General features: G+C 49.9%; 1 protein-coding gene across 1 annotated transcript; it reads right to left on the bottom strand.

Annotated features, from left to right (window-relative positions):
* Positions 1-2228: 2228 nt before the first annotated feature.
* Positions 2229-5499, bottom strand: LOC124646936 (beta-galactosidase 1-like). The gene is made up of 9 exons (XM_047186973.1): positions 5344-5499; positions 5044-5252; positions 4871-4937; positions 4451-4785; positions 4243-4348; positions 4057-4144; positions 3844-3965; positions 3376-3734; positions 2229-3261 (listed from the first exon to the last, which is right to left on the bottom strand). The coding sequence occupies exons 1-9, from the start codon at positions 5497-5499 to the stop codon at positions 2229-2231; spliced, it is 2475 nt and encodes an 824-aa protein (XP_047042929.1).
* Between the last annotated feature and the right edge of the window lie 7898 nt (positions 5500-13397).

Here is a 13397-nt window from a genome sequence, read left to right as displayed (position 1 = left end):
TAATATCCTAATATCGACCAGCAACAGGTTGAACTCTACACCAGGGGTGAGTACGTATATATCGTCTACATATTTCACAGATCTGGTCAGTACCCTACCCACATCCTCAGCAACTTCATTGTTGCAGCCTGCATCCACGGCAACTCATTCATGTATCGATTTTTTTTACTCGTCCTAAATGTTGTTGTTTGATGATTGCGAGGCTTGGGAATGGGGCATAGATATCCATATTTTTATTATAACATCATGTTCTGCAATTATACATTAGAAAAAATGTTCTGCAATTATACATCAAATGTTTTGGTGGACGGTATAATGAGGATGGGTCATACTTCTCTGTGTCATATCCTCTTCTTGTAGTATTGTACACTGGTGTTACGTTGCACGGTACTAGGGTGATTGCTTTTCTCTAGGTTGTGGGACACAGACACAGGTAACATGTTAAGGCCGCTTGAAAATATAGTTTACATGCATCCTTTATCAGATTTTGGATACACAAATGTGTTATGTGAGATGAGTGATATATTATATGCAAGGTAATGGGTGTTGGCTTGCTCTTTTCCTGTGTTTTTTTCCTTTAGGATATATATGGGTGTATCAGTGTATGAAGGAAAATAATATGTTATAAATCACTAAGATATCTATACTTCATATTTTACTAATCTTATCATTCTCAAATTTTGTAGATGGCCGTTGTTCCAAACAACCTCATCGAAACGGGTTTTCCCAGGGTTTTATGGGATTGTCTTCAGCTCTGCGGTTTTGACAGGAAGCCTGTATACACCATGCTAGAGCTTGACGTGAGTGAGACCACGACGGAGTACATGGCAAAGGTGGTGGTGCTGGGACGGCCAACTATAGATAGACGCCCATACCGTTTCATTGGACCTAGGATGCCTTCGAAGAGCATGGCGGTTGAACTCGTCGCACGAGAGGCAATTCGCCTCTTGCGGGACACCCTTCCAGAGATGCAGCAGCGCGCTAGTCACTACTTCCCCTTCAAGGGGGGATCTCAAGCTCAGAGTCAAATAGAAGATGCCGTTGATGAAGACGATGCCGCACTTACCCATCAGACCTTCTTCACAATTGCGGCGGACCGGGTGCTGGATCAACTCATAGATGAGTTGCTTGAGGCTCGCCAAGACCTTCACCGCACACAAGATCGACTAAGAATTCAAGAGGAGCGACATGCCTCACGGGGCCGGCACATCCAAGGTTCCCGTGTAGGAGTTCCTGTTGTTCGAGACATCTACATGGTTGGTGAGCAACCACCGGTAGAAGAGTAAGACCACGCCATCATGTTTAGCTTGCAACCTAGACTCTTGGGATAGGCTGTAGGGCTCACCTGATATGTATGATTGTGACCTAGTTTCCATTCCTATGGAACCACTATATATTTTTGATCAGTTGAGTTGTTGTGTTATTGTAATGAACCAGCCTCCCGGCATAATGTAGTGGTCGCATTATCCTCTTTGAGTTAATGAGAGTTTTCTGGCCCTTCCGGTCTGTTTTATAAGGAGTACACCGATCAATATATCAGAGGCAAGAAAATCTACCAGCTTTCAGCGAATGAGATATCGGTTGTATAAATAAAAAGCAGACGAGAGAGAACAAAAACAAAACCAGCTGGGAATCTAAACAATGTTTCCCGCTTATGGCTAACAAGACATTTACTATTCATGGCAAAACAAAATACAATGATATTCTCATAGAATTTGACAGCTAGCTTAAAGAGCAAAGCCTAATAAGTTGGGCTGAAAGATAAACTCACAAAAGATATTACATTTCGGTGAGACTGCGTGCGCGGACATGGAATGCTCGAATATGTACACATAGAACTGTTTTTTCTGTTTTTTGTAAAATTTTGAATTGTTCTTTTTGCTGCCGAAATGGATTTCCGCAAATTCAAACCTTGTAAAGTTCGACCAACTACTATATGTAAAAAAAATATGCAAACATGTACGTATAATATCAAGGCAACATCTATAATATTCATCTCTGTCCGTGCGGATGGGATGCAACATCTGAAACAAGGCACCAGGAACAAGTTGGAGAAATTTGCTTGTGTATATCTTATTATCATGTCGTGCATCCCACGGGAGAAACACGTAATTAAGCATGTAGTATGAGCTAACAATTATCCTCCAAGGCTAACACGTTCATCACCGATATGATTCCTCCTGATCGCTGCTACCTAACACACTCTGCAGCTAGCCTAAGGTCGATCATCAGCAGGTGGCCTGCACGGTGAGCACGCGGGAGTCGCACCCGGCAGCGGCCCGGAAGTCGTCGGCGTGCCGCACCGTGCACGACTCCTTGCCGACGCAGGCGGCCTCGAACGCCGCCAGCGCCGCCTTGGACTCGCAGCCGCCCTCGTAGGCGCCGCACTTGCCCCTTGCGACGCCGAGGCTGGCCACCTCGACGCTGGAGATGGTCCTGCCGTGGCTGCACGCCAGCGCCACCTGGTCGCCGACCTCGGCGGCCTCCGCGCACGCGGCGCCGACGGCGACGGTGTGGAAGTCGACCCTCGTGGGGTCGCCGCCGGCCTCCTCGAAGAGCACCACCGTGTTCTCCACCCCGGCCTTCAGGAACGACCTGGGGACGTGGTAGAACCGCTGCGACGGCTCGTTGCACCCCGTGAGGCACTTGAGCCCGTCGCCCTCCGCCTTGAACGTGCCGCGGTAGTCGCACTGCCGGCAGCCGCCCATGTCGGCTGCCGTGTAGGACGGCCAGTACCGGCCCAGGTTGTTGCCGTTGATCCACGCCACGCCCTTGCCCAGCCCGAGCAGGTCCGCCACCACGGGCTCCGACCCGGCGGGGGCCTCGAAGGTGGCCTTGTACCAGGTGAAGGGGCGGTTCACCGGGATGGTGCCGTTGAGGCTGCGCCACTGCTGGCCGGCCTTGTCAAGGTGCGCCTCCCGGTGCTCGCCGACGAGCCCAGATTTGTATGCCCAGGAGCTGTTGGAGAGGTCGTACGTTGTGGTGTTGGTGGCTGGGTCGACGAGCTTTACCGGGCCGCCCACGATGCCGGCGGGCATCATCTCGAACAGGGCGCCGTAGTTCTTGAGCCCGATGGTGGCGCTGAGGAGGGAGATGTAGTTCTTGCCGTCGTGGACCTGGACTGGTGTCTCCATCTGGAAGACGAAGCCGCCGTTGGGAGAGTGGTGCCTACCGACGAGCTTGCCATTGACGAAGGCGTAGAGCTCATGACCAGTCGTGTTCACGTGCAACTTGTAGCTCCCTTCTCCCTTGTGCTCAAAGCTACATTGAATTTGTTCTCATCAGAAAATTATTCATAAACCATAGCGAAAATTATTCAAAGCTACATTGAATTTGTTCTAGTAGATATGATTTAATTTGTTCTTTGATGATTACCTTGTCCTGTACCAGAGGTAGTCGCTCTGATCGCCCGACGTGGTGATCTGCTCGAGCAGCTCGTTCTTCCTGAAGTTGCCCTTCTCGTCGGTCATGAAAGGCTGGAGGTTCTCCGGCATCCACGACCACGTCAGGCTCTGGGTCAACCCATCCTCCGGCCTCTTCACCATCACCGACGTTTGTGTCTTGATCTTGGCGCTGTTGTATGCGACGGTCTTGCAGTCGGGGAGGATGCTCACCGACCACGCCGGCACGACGTGGGTTACTCCGTCCTCGAGGGTCACGTTGACATCCTTGTTGTCGTGCTTGTTGCTGATGAAGCAAGCTGAGGTGGTGTTGTCTAGGGTGTACTTGGTCATCTACATGTAGATTGATGAATCAAATCAATGGATCTTGATATGATCACAGCTGGGCTAGTAAACTAGTATGTTGTATGCATGTCTATATCGAACAATTTGAAGTATTTACCGTGACATTGTTGTTGCCCATGGTGGTGTCCTTGTAGTCGCCATGGAGTAGGATCTTCTCCATGGACTTGAGAATGTTATGCAGATCCTTCAAGTGCCCGTACTTGGGCTGCCGAATGTTACCTATAAAAATAGACCAAGTAGGAGATCAGTAACAGGTAAAGAAAAACATATCGAAAAATATGCAGATGAGTAAAAAAACTGAAGCAAGTACCATATTCATCGAGAGGGGCATCATAGTCATAGCTGGTTGTGATGTAGGGGCCACCTGAGGTGCGGCCAAAATTGGTGCCACCGTGGTACTGAACATAATATGGACGAGCATATCAAATGTATATTCAGGTAATCACGGCAAAATTAGACGTGCAGGTTAATTAATAAATCGTGACTTAGTCTTTACCATGTAGTAGTTCTGCAGCGATCCGCGCTTCTGGAAGAACATGGCAACGGAGAAGGCGACGTCCTCGGCGGACCGGTGGAAATCGGGCTTGTCCCAGGCTTTGAACCTGAAGATATGTCATTTGAAACTGAATGTCACATGCTGCTACTAATTATCAATGGATAGAGAATGAAGAACAAAATGTGGGAAAGAAAGAAAAACTAATCACCATCCAGTCCAGTTCTCTGTCCACATCTTGGGGATGTCGGTCCTCTTGGGGAACCAGTCGTGGCAGTAGAACCCGTTGCAGGTGTTGAGGACACCGTGCGGGACGTCGTCGTCCTGCTGGCACATGATCCAGGGCACGCCGACGTTCTGCTTGTTGGCCATGGCGGCGCACCAGTGGATGTACTCGGAGGCGGACTCGTTGTTGTTGAGCTTGCCCATGATGTTGCCGTACTCGTTCTCGATCTGGGACAGGATGATGGGGCCGCCCTGGCCGGCGAACATGTTGGCCGCCTTGAGCTTGTCCACGATCAGCGTCGTGAAGGTCTCCATTTCGCGCTGCATTTTTCAAATAAGTTGAGATCTATTTGCGTTGGCTAAAACAGAGATGGAAGAAACATGCATGGACCCATTTTATGAATACCTCGAAAGGTTGGTTGTGCATCCTGAACTGCATGCCGGAGATGTCGCGCAGCCAAGCCGGCAGACCTCTGCAGGCAACGAAGAAGAAGATGACGTATATGTGGAGGGTGTATGTACGTAAGTAACCAACATGCAGATTTGCATGTACTGAATCATGGAAGAAGTTGGACATACCCGTAGTTCCACTCGCCGCAGATGTAGGGGCCGATGCGGAGGATGGCGTACATGCCGGCGTCCTGGACCTCCTTGAAGAAACGCACGATGTCGTAGTTGCCCTCGAAGTTGTACTGCCGGCGGCGCGGCTCGTGGCCGTTCCAGAACACGTACGTCTCGATCGCGTCCAGACCGCCCTCCTTGGCCTTCCTGATCAGGTCCGGCCACATCTGCAATGCAACGACCACAAGATTCAGTAACTCAAATCAGTGGAAATTGAACAACAATCTGAAGATTGACTGAGCGGGCACGTGTACGTACCTCAGGAGTGCTCCTAGGGTAGTGGATGGAGCCGGAGATGATGATGCGGCGCTCGCCGTCGATCACCAGAGCCCGGTCGTTGTACGCCACCTTGGTGCCGCTGACGCTGACGGCAGCGACGGCCGCAAGGAGCAGCCATAGGCAGAGGCGATGCATGGTGATGGATGCAGAGAGGAAAGGAAGCAGCTGGTCGAGAGAGGATAGAGTACTGGGTATGGAAGTGGCTGGAGATGTGATGTATTTATAGGAGCTGGACGGTGGAGTACACGCAGTGAGCGGTGCTGGCTAGTTTGGATAACTATGTGCTGGCCGTGTCAACAGCTTCTTCCACGCATGCGCGAAACGATAACAGATGGAGCCGGCGCCACTTCAGTGGATAAATCGGAGCTACCGCAAGTTAACTTATCCGCTGCCCCGCGCGCGCGTCGACTTCGCACGCTCTTCATCCAGTGCAACGCGCGCGAGGCGAGACCATCGACTGCATGCGCGCAGGTCTACTTATTTGTAGTATATCTCTTCTGTTTTTTTTTGTTTAATTTACCTTTTCCCTTTGGCAAATTAGAGATCATGTAAACGAAAACTTACGTCCACGTCAGAGAGATTAAATCATGTTGTATCTTCACACTTCCAGTATCACTTAAGCATTGCACATAGTCTTGTCAAAAAAATAAAAACCATTGCACATAGTATGGGTAGGGGTGCTTGGGGAGTTGGAGGATTAGCTTAATTGGTACGTTGCTCGGTACTTGCTAATTAAGTTGTGACAACTTTCACTGATGACCTTGATTGATCTTCAACCAATACCGGCACAAGCTTGACTTCGCCAAGGTCTTCGACTCCGTGAGCTGGTCTAGCCTCCGCGCTATCACGCTGGCGCGCGGTTTCCCGGAGCTCTGGTGCGACTGGATGGACGCGCTGCTCCTCCCGCTCCGCCGTGATGCTCAATGGTGTGCCGGGGAAGTGGATCCGTTGTCTGCGTGATTTATGGCAGGGAGACCCGCTGTCGCCGTACCTCTTCCTCATCACCGTGGACGTCCTGCAACGCCTTGTCCGGCGCGACACCGTCCTCCAACACCCGCTCGTCGACAGCACCTCCTGCCCCGTCCTTCAGTACGCCGATGATACTCTCATCATCTTATGGGCGGACGTGGGTGGGGCACACCGCCTCAAGTTCCTGCTTCGCCAATTCGAGCGCGCCACCGCCTCTCCATCAACTACGGCAAGAGCACCTTGGTTCCGATGCATGTCGCGCCGGAGGCCCTGGCTGCGATCAAGGATGCCCTCGGCTGTAGCGTGGAAGGGTTCCCTCAAACCTACCTTGGCCTCCCCCTCTCCGCCGGCAAACTTCGCCTTTTCGCCTTCACGCCGCTCATCGCCAAAGCCGATAAATACCTTTCAAGTTGACTCGTGTTGGTTAACGATGTCCTGGACGCGTTGCCCACCTTCGCCATGGGAGCTCTGGAGCTTCCCCTCGGCGTCATCGCCGAGCTGGACAGACTGCGCCGCGCCTTCTTCTAGGCCGCTACTGACCGTGTCACCGGCACCAAATGCTTGGTTGCCTGGGAGCAGGTTTGCCGGTCTAAGGATGAGGGTGGGCTGGGCATCCGCTCTCTCTCCGACCAGAACACATGCCTCCACCTGAAGCTGCTCCACCGCCTCCACTGCGCCACTGATGAATCCTGGCCGCGCTAGGTCTGGTACTGCCTCGCAGGCATGCCTGTCGACTTCATCGGACGCTCCGCTATGTTGTGTGGCTCCCACTGGTCCTCGTTGCTACGTCTGCTCCCCCTCTATCGGAGTATCCCCAGGGTCCGGCTCAGCAATGGGCACCGTGTGGCTTTCTGGCTCGATAGCTGGCTCCCTACTGGTGCTTTGTCTATCCGATGGCCGCAGCTTTTCTCCCACTGCACCGCTCCCAAAGCGACGGTGCACCAGGTGCTCGATGACGGCCTGGACTCCTTCCTGGTTCCGCGTATGTCCACCTCCGCCGCAGCACAGCGGGCGCAGCTCCTCCAGGTTGTTGCAGCCACCGCGCTCGCCGCCCACCCCGACAAACGGTCGTTGCCGCTTTGTGCTAGACCCGACGGCGGCCTCGAAACCTCCGCCCTGTACAAGCTGTGCACCCTCCGTGGCGAGGCTAACGCCCATGCCAACTTTGTCTGGCAGAGCTTCGCGCCGTCGAAAGTGAAAGTTTTTGCCTGGCTGCTCGTTCGGGGACGCATCCAAAGCCGCTCCAACCTCCTCCGCAAGGGGATCCTGGATGCTGCAGGCAGCGGGTGCCCCATCTGCTCCGCTTCCCTCGAGACCCCGAGCCACATCTTGTTTGCCTGCGAGTTTGCTCACTACTTCTGGAGCTCGATGGGCGCCATGGTCGACGCTGATTTCCACGTCTCCAACTCTGCTGAATGTGCCCTCCCGTCCACCGTCTCTGATTCCACCTCAGCCACGCTTTGCCACCTCTGTCTTTGGCGCCTTTGGAAACACAAGAAATAGGTTGTCTTCCAGGGCCTCCCCCATCGCTCTCCCGACTACGCAAAAACTGCAGAGACGATGCGGTCCTTTGGCGCGCTCGGCTGCCCCTGGCTCAGTGTTGCGATGTGGACCTCTGGCTTACCTTCTTCCTCCCTGAACGTCTGTAGTTTGTTTCTTCAGTTTTCTGTTCTCTGAGCTCGCCTCCTTCGCGTTGGGTGTAGTCTCCCCTAAACCCCTTGTACTGCTGCTGCCCGACAAAAATGGGGATTTCACCCCGATCTTATGATGAAATGAAAAAATTCAGGCGAGAGATTTGCTCTCCCCGGTGAACACTCAAAAAAAATACCGGCACAAGTTTGAAAGATAGTATAGCATTGATCTTCACTTCCATAAGATTGTGTTGTCAAAACATTGGTGACCACACACTATGGACTTGTGTCATGTTCACATAGAGTTTGATCTTCATCTTCTATGTCATCATCTTCAATTGTTATATATGTTAGGACTAATGCCCCATACTCTCCTTCACTTGATCAAGACATTGGTGTTCTTGCATTCAAAGTATTTGTGACCTTGAGCTCCACACTTGAAGCAAGTAACATTGCAATTGTCGGTTGATGCCTTGGAGGATGCCATAGAAGCCGTCGGTTGCTTCACGCGGCTTTAGTGGTCGGTTTTCATTGTTGTTCAAGAATTTGGACAAGTGTTGGGAATGATCTTGGAAGCATAGTATGACTTGTTTTTCTCATATTTGAAGTGTTGGAGAACTTGTCTCTCGGCCTTCTTAGCTTGATAGACCGACTCGACAATGTTGGTATATGGTTGGAATTCCACAGTTCTCTTGGTAGGATAGTTGACGCCATTGAATTACCGAGCAATTGTTTCTTTCTCGGATTCTTCAATGTGTGCTCTCATCAGGGTCACTTCCATTTCCTTGTAGAATTCCTCCACGGTCTTTGTGCCTTTGTTCAATTGCTGCAACATGTTGAAGAGGTCAGTCATGTAATGCGTGGACACAAAACGAGCATCTATTTCTTCTTTCATAGCTTCCCATGTTGCAATAGGTGATTGCGTTATCTCATGCCTTGTTGTGATGACTTGTCCCCACCAAGTGTTGGCATAGTCCTCAACCTCAAGATATGCCATGGATACTTTCTTCTCATCGGCATAGTTGAGCATGTGAAAGATATTGTCCACTTTTAGAGCCCATGAGAGATAAGCTCCGGGGTCATCTTCACCTTTGAACTTGGGCATGTTGGATTGCGCTTGCCATGCATATTTTCGTTGTATTCTCTATTTCTTCGATGAGGACTCACACTTCCATCTCTCTCATTATGGCATTGAGGAGGAGATCTTCCATGTCTAGCATCATCGTTGTTTCTATTTCTTTGGGGTTGCATAGTTTCTTCACTTGGTGCTTGATGACAATGATGTTGCCGATCATGACGATCGTGGTAATCATGGCGCAGCCTTCTTGGGTGTTCATCTAAGTCACCATCGTTTGGCTCACTAGGTTCATGATCCAGTTTTCTTTGATGTCGGTGATCATGCCTCGGATGGTGTCGATGATCATTTCTTGGTACTTCTTCATCGTGGCCTTGATGGCGATCATCACCATATGCTTCACCAATTGGAGGTTACTCCATATATATTATTTGGCGCTCATGATGTTCTCAATGATAATGTTGCTCATTAGAATTGTTTTTTTGGGGGGATGGTCAAATCGATGTTGTCGAGGGTTTTTCATGAATGACTTCAAGCCTCTTCTTAATATACATATAGACATAGAGTTTTCCTGAATGGTTCAGAAAAAAAGTTGCACGACTGCGTGTTGATTAATTCCTTTTATCTGAATGTACAACTGCATGGAAAGCATGTCTGCAGTGATGGCCAGGTCGTGAAGATGATATCAGCGACTATCATGTTTTTTTGATAATGGGCACTTTATTATTCAAAAAACAAGTATTGCACCTGGCCTCTACAAAGCTAGGATGCACGCATCCATATAGATCCAGTTATTACAAACAAATAAAGATGAAACTCTCAACAAAGAAACTAAAGCGCGGCTATGACAAAGGAGGGCCAATCCGTAGTTCACGCTGACATCCATATTGGGAAAAAATATCCCTCACCGTATCCTCCCACCATGTAGACACCTCCGTATAGAGGTCTCGATGCTCCACGCGCTGTAGAGGCAACCACGAACGGAGCATAGCTGCGCAATAGTATATGACCTGCAAAAGAGAAGAACATTTACTGTTAAAAACCTTGTCATTTCAATGTAGCCATAGCAGCCAAATAAGGGCAAACTTTGCCACCCTAATAAGTAGCTTAAACCTAGGATCCACATCATTGAGCTATTTGCCAAAAATATTCACAACACTCCGTGGTGGGCATATGAACAGGTGCTTGCATCTGAACATAGGATCCCGAATTTTACTTCTCGCAAAATATTTCTCCATCCACTCGAAGGTTTCTATTATCATGACGTCAATGCTGGCGGAAGCCACGATCTCTGGTGGACCACTATTTTTGTGGGTCCATTCTTTCTGCCCTTTGCACACGTCCTCCGATATTCTCGGCACTTTCTCAGTAACTTCCTCCTCCCGTAAAAAACTTTTACTGCATAGCCACGTGTAAGGCTCACGATCTTCCCGTATTCATCCAGCGGCCATGCTTCATCATCCTCGCGGTTATAAAGTTCATCCTCTCAGGTCATTTTTCCCCTTCTGCGCCGCACACCGCATTCGCTCCTGCTATTGCCCTTTCTTCTTCCTCGAGCACCTCCTGCGCTCACCTCCTTCTTCCTCCCTTTGCGCCGCCACTTCATCACCATGCCTCCACGAACCAAGCTCACCAAACACATCACTCCTGGCACCGGCGAGCGCATGGAGAATGAGAAGATTTCTGGGTGGGAGAGATCCGAGATCTCAGCTCAGGACCATCAGATGCTCAAGAGCCTGGGCCTGTTCAAAAAGGAGTCGATGCGGATGCCAGGAGATGAATCTACTCCTCGTCCTCTGACGGGCTTCCAGGTAACCTTTGTCAACTTCCTCATTCGCGGGTTATTTGTTCAAGTGCATGAATTTCTCCGCAGTCTCCTCTTTATCTATGGGATTCAGCTTCATCAGCTGACCCCTAACTCTCTCCTCCATATCTCCATCTTTGTTACCCTATGCGAGTGTTTCATGGGCGTCCACCCTCACTGGGGCCTATGGAAACGCATTTTTTTACCTCCACCGCAACAACTCGAAGAATGCAATCTACAAAGTGGTATTTGCATGCGTTCTGAAGCCAGATATTTCGATGTGAAATTTGCCGACTCCGTCCAAGGCTGGCGCAAAAAGTAGCTCTACGTCAAGGATGAATCTTCGGATTCCCAAGAGTATGGCCTTGCTCCCTTTGACGCTTCAGAAGACATTCAGAGGCGCAAATCCTGGGATGCAGAAGCTACAGCCAAAGAAATGGAGGCCACCGAGGCCCTAATTGCTCGTATCCAGGAGCTGCAAAACACTGAAGGCGAAGAATTGTCGGGCGTGCAAATCATCACCCAATTTCATCGGATTCGGGTCCAGCCTCTTCAAGCCCGCAAGAATCCTCTTTGGTTATACTCGGGTGCTGAAGATGTTGACAGAGTTTCCGCAGATATTTCTCTGAAGGATTTGGAGAAGCTCGTACGCCGCTTCACCTCCTTGAGTAAGAAGAGTGAGGTTCCCTCCTCCTGTCGCGTGGAACCATTCAGCGGTTCCCATGCGCTTCCAGCTGTAAGTGTTTTTCATTGAGTCATGCTTTTTTCTTTCGACTGTAATTGCCTTTTTTCTTCGGATTTGATGATCTTATTTTGCTCTTCTGCCTGCATGACCACAATGTTCTCTCTTCTCTTCCCCCACTTCCTGAAGGTGGGGATGTGTCTGAGCGAGCCGTCGTTCACGATGACTCGCAAGAGACTTCTATTCGTGAGAGCGAACACGTAAAATCTGAAAAGAGTGCGGGTTCCTCTGATAAAAATAACAGAGTCAGAACAAGCTTCTGGCTCCTCTCATACAAATTATTCTCCTCCTACTGCCTCTCCGGATAAGCGCAAGAGCAAGAGAAACGCTGATGAAAAAATTCCGGCGCGTCTAAACTTTCTGAACCAGCCGCCGAAGAATCTTCTCCCGAAGAACAATAAATCTTCGACCCCTACACTTCCACTGGCAACGTTAGTTCGTAAGTTGTCCCTTCTTTACTTCCAATTATATTGTCTTTTGATTTCCATATATTGACATTATTGTTATATTGTCAGGGATGACGAAGAGGACTTGGAGCCCGAAGCTCATGGGCCAGCCAACAGGAGTGCATCCCATACGCTGGTCCTTTCTGAGGATCATCACATCGTGCCAGAAACTTCAACTCCTGCACACGTTGATCCAGAAGCGTCGACTCCAGCGCCCAGCCCCCGAGCGCCTAAGAAGAAGAAAGCTAGGAAGGGTGTTGCTGGCAAGCAAGAGGTTGCCTCTGGGAGTTTACTAACTCCCCTCCTTGATGATGTAAGATATCTTCTCTTGTTTTCCGTGTTGTTAGTTTACTCGAACAATTTCCATCTTATTGGTGCTATAATTTTGCCTGTCGACTATTTTGCAGCCCTTCATGAAGGAGATGGTTAACATAGGCACCCGCTTTATAGAGTTTCGCAACGAGACTGAGTCTCTGAGGGGTAATTTTTACTGCCCCTTATGATTTTTAGAAGTTTCTCTCTTGTTTTATGCCTTCAATCATTCTTTCTTCCACAGGCGTTGCGTCAGGCTGAAGAACGTGCCAACGACTTGTAGGAGAGGCTTAGGGCCAGCGAGAGAGCTCGCAAAAAAGCTGAAAAGGATGCCGCCGGTGTCGAAGATCTTTGTCGAAGACTACAGGCCGCCGAAAATGCCTTGAGAGACAAAGAATCCAAGATCGTTTTAGCGCGAGAACGACCTAATTTTGCGCTTCGAGACGCAATTCAGAATATTTTCGAGTAATACTATCTCTCCCTTTCTCCTTCTACTTTCGTTGTCGTGCTGGGGTTATATTGATATTGATAAAATCGTCCCTTTCTCCAGCAGGGAAGATTGGTGAGCACTATACCAGGAACCAGGAGTTGGACGAAGATCGTCTCATGGATACCCTCACCGTTCTCGAGTTGAACTGCAATCTGGCACGCGAGTGCCTGTCGTCTGCGCGGGACGCATTTGGGCGCATCTTCCCCCACTTCTTCCCGAAGACCGTGCAGCCCGAGAGATTTGACCAGCTTGTCAAGCCTTTCCTTGCGAAGGATGATCTAGCCTTGGCACATCGCCAAGCAAGCTTGAAGATTGGAGTCGAAGGGACTCTCGCTCTCGTGGCGGCCAGTGGTTAAAAGGTCGAATGAGCATAAGTTGCTGCTATCAGGGGCTTGAAAAACGAGAGGTGGAAGGTTCTGGTGAAGGATGTGAAACTCTACATGAAGAAACTCATCGTTGTTCGTGACCCGAAGTCTTCAGCCTATGCCAGTACTGCCCAAACGGAGGTCAAGTAGACGAACTTGTACTCCTTTTCTTTAGTAGATTTTTTCGCCTTGTGCTGCT

The sequence above is a fragment of the Lolium rigidum genome, chromosome 4, assembly GCF_022539505.1.
Source record: "Lolium rigidum isolate FL_2022 chromosome 4, APGP_CSIRO_Lrig_0.1, whole genome shotgun sequence".
Taxonomy (NCBI): Eukaryota; Viridiplantae; Streptophyta; class Magnoliopsida; order Poales; family Poaceae; genus Lolium; species Lolium rigidum.
The sequence above is the reverse complement of the archived record's forward strand: the minus strand, read 5'-3'. Positions and strand labels throughout refer to the sequence as shown.

What these genes read in the sequence shown, in the direction of transcription:
- LOC124646936 (XM_047186973.1), bottom strand. Translation starts at nt 5,499, where the DNA reads ATGCATCGCCTCTGCCTATGGCTGCTCCTTGCGGCCGTCGCTGCCGTC. An exon ending in ACCCTAGGAGCACTCCTGAG is followed by an intron (nt 5,253 to 5,343) that starts GTACGTACACGT and finishes GTTGCATTGCAG; the next exon opens with ATGTGGCCGGACCTGATCAG. An exon ending in CGCTGCAGAACTACTACATG is followed by an intron (nt 4,145 to 4,242) that starts GTAAAGACTAAG and finishes TATTATGTTCAG; the next exon opens with TACCACGGTGGCACCAATTT.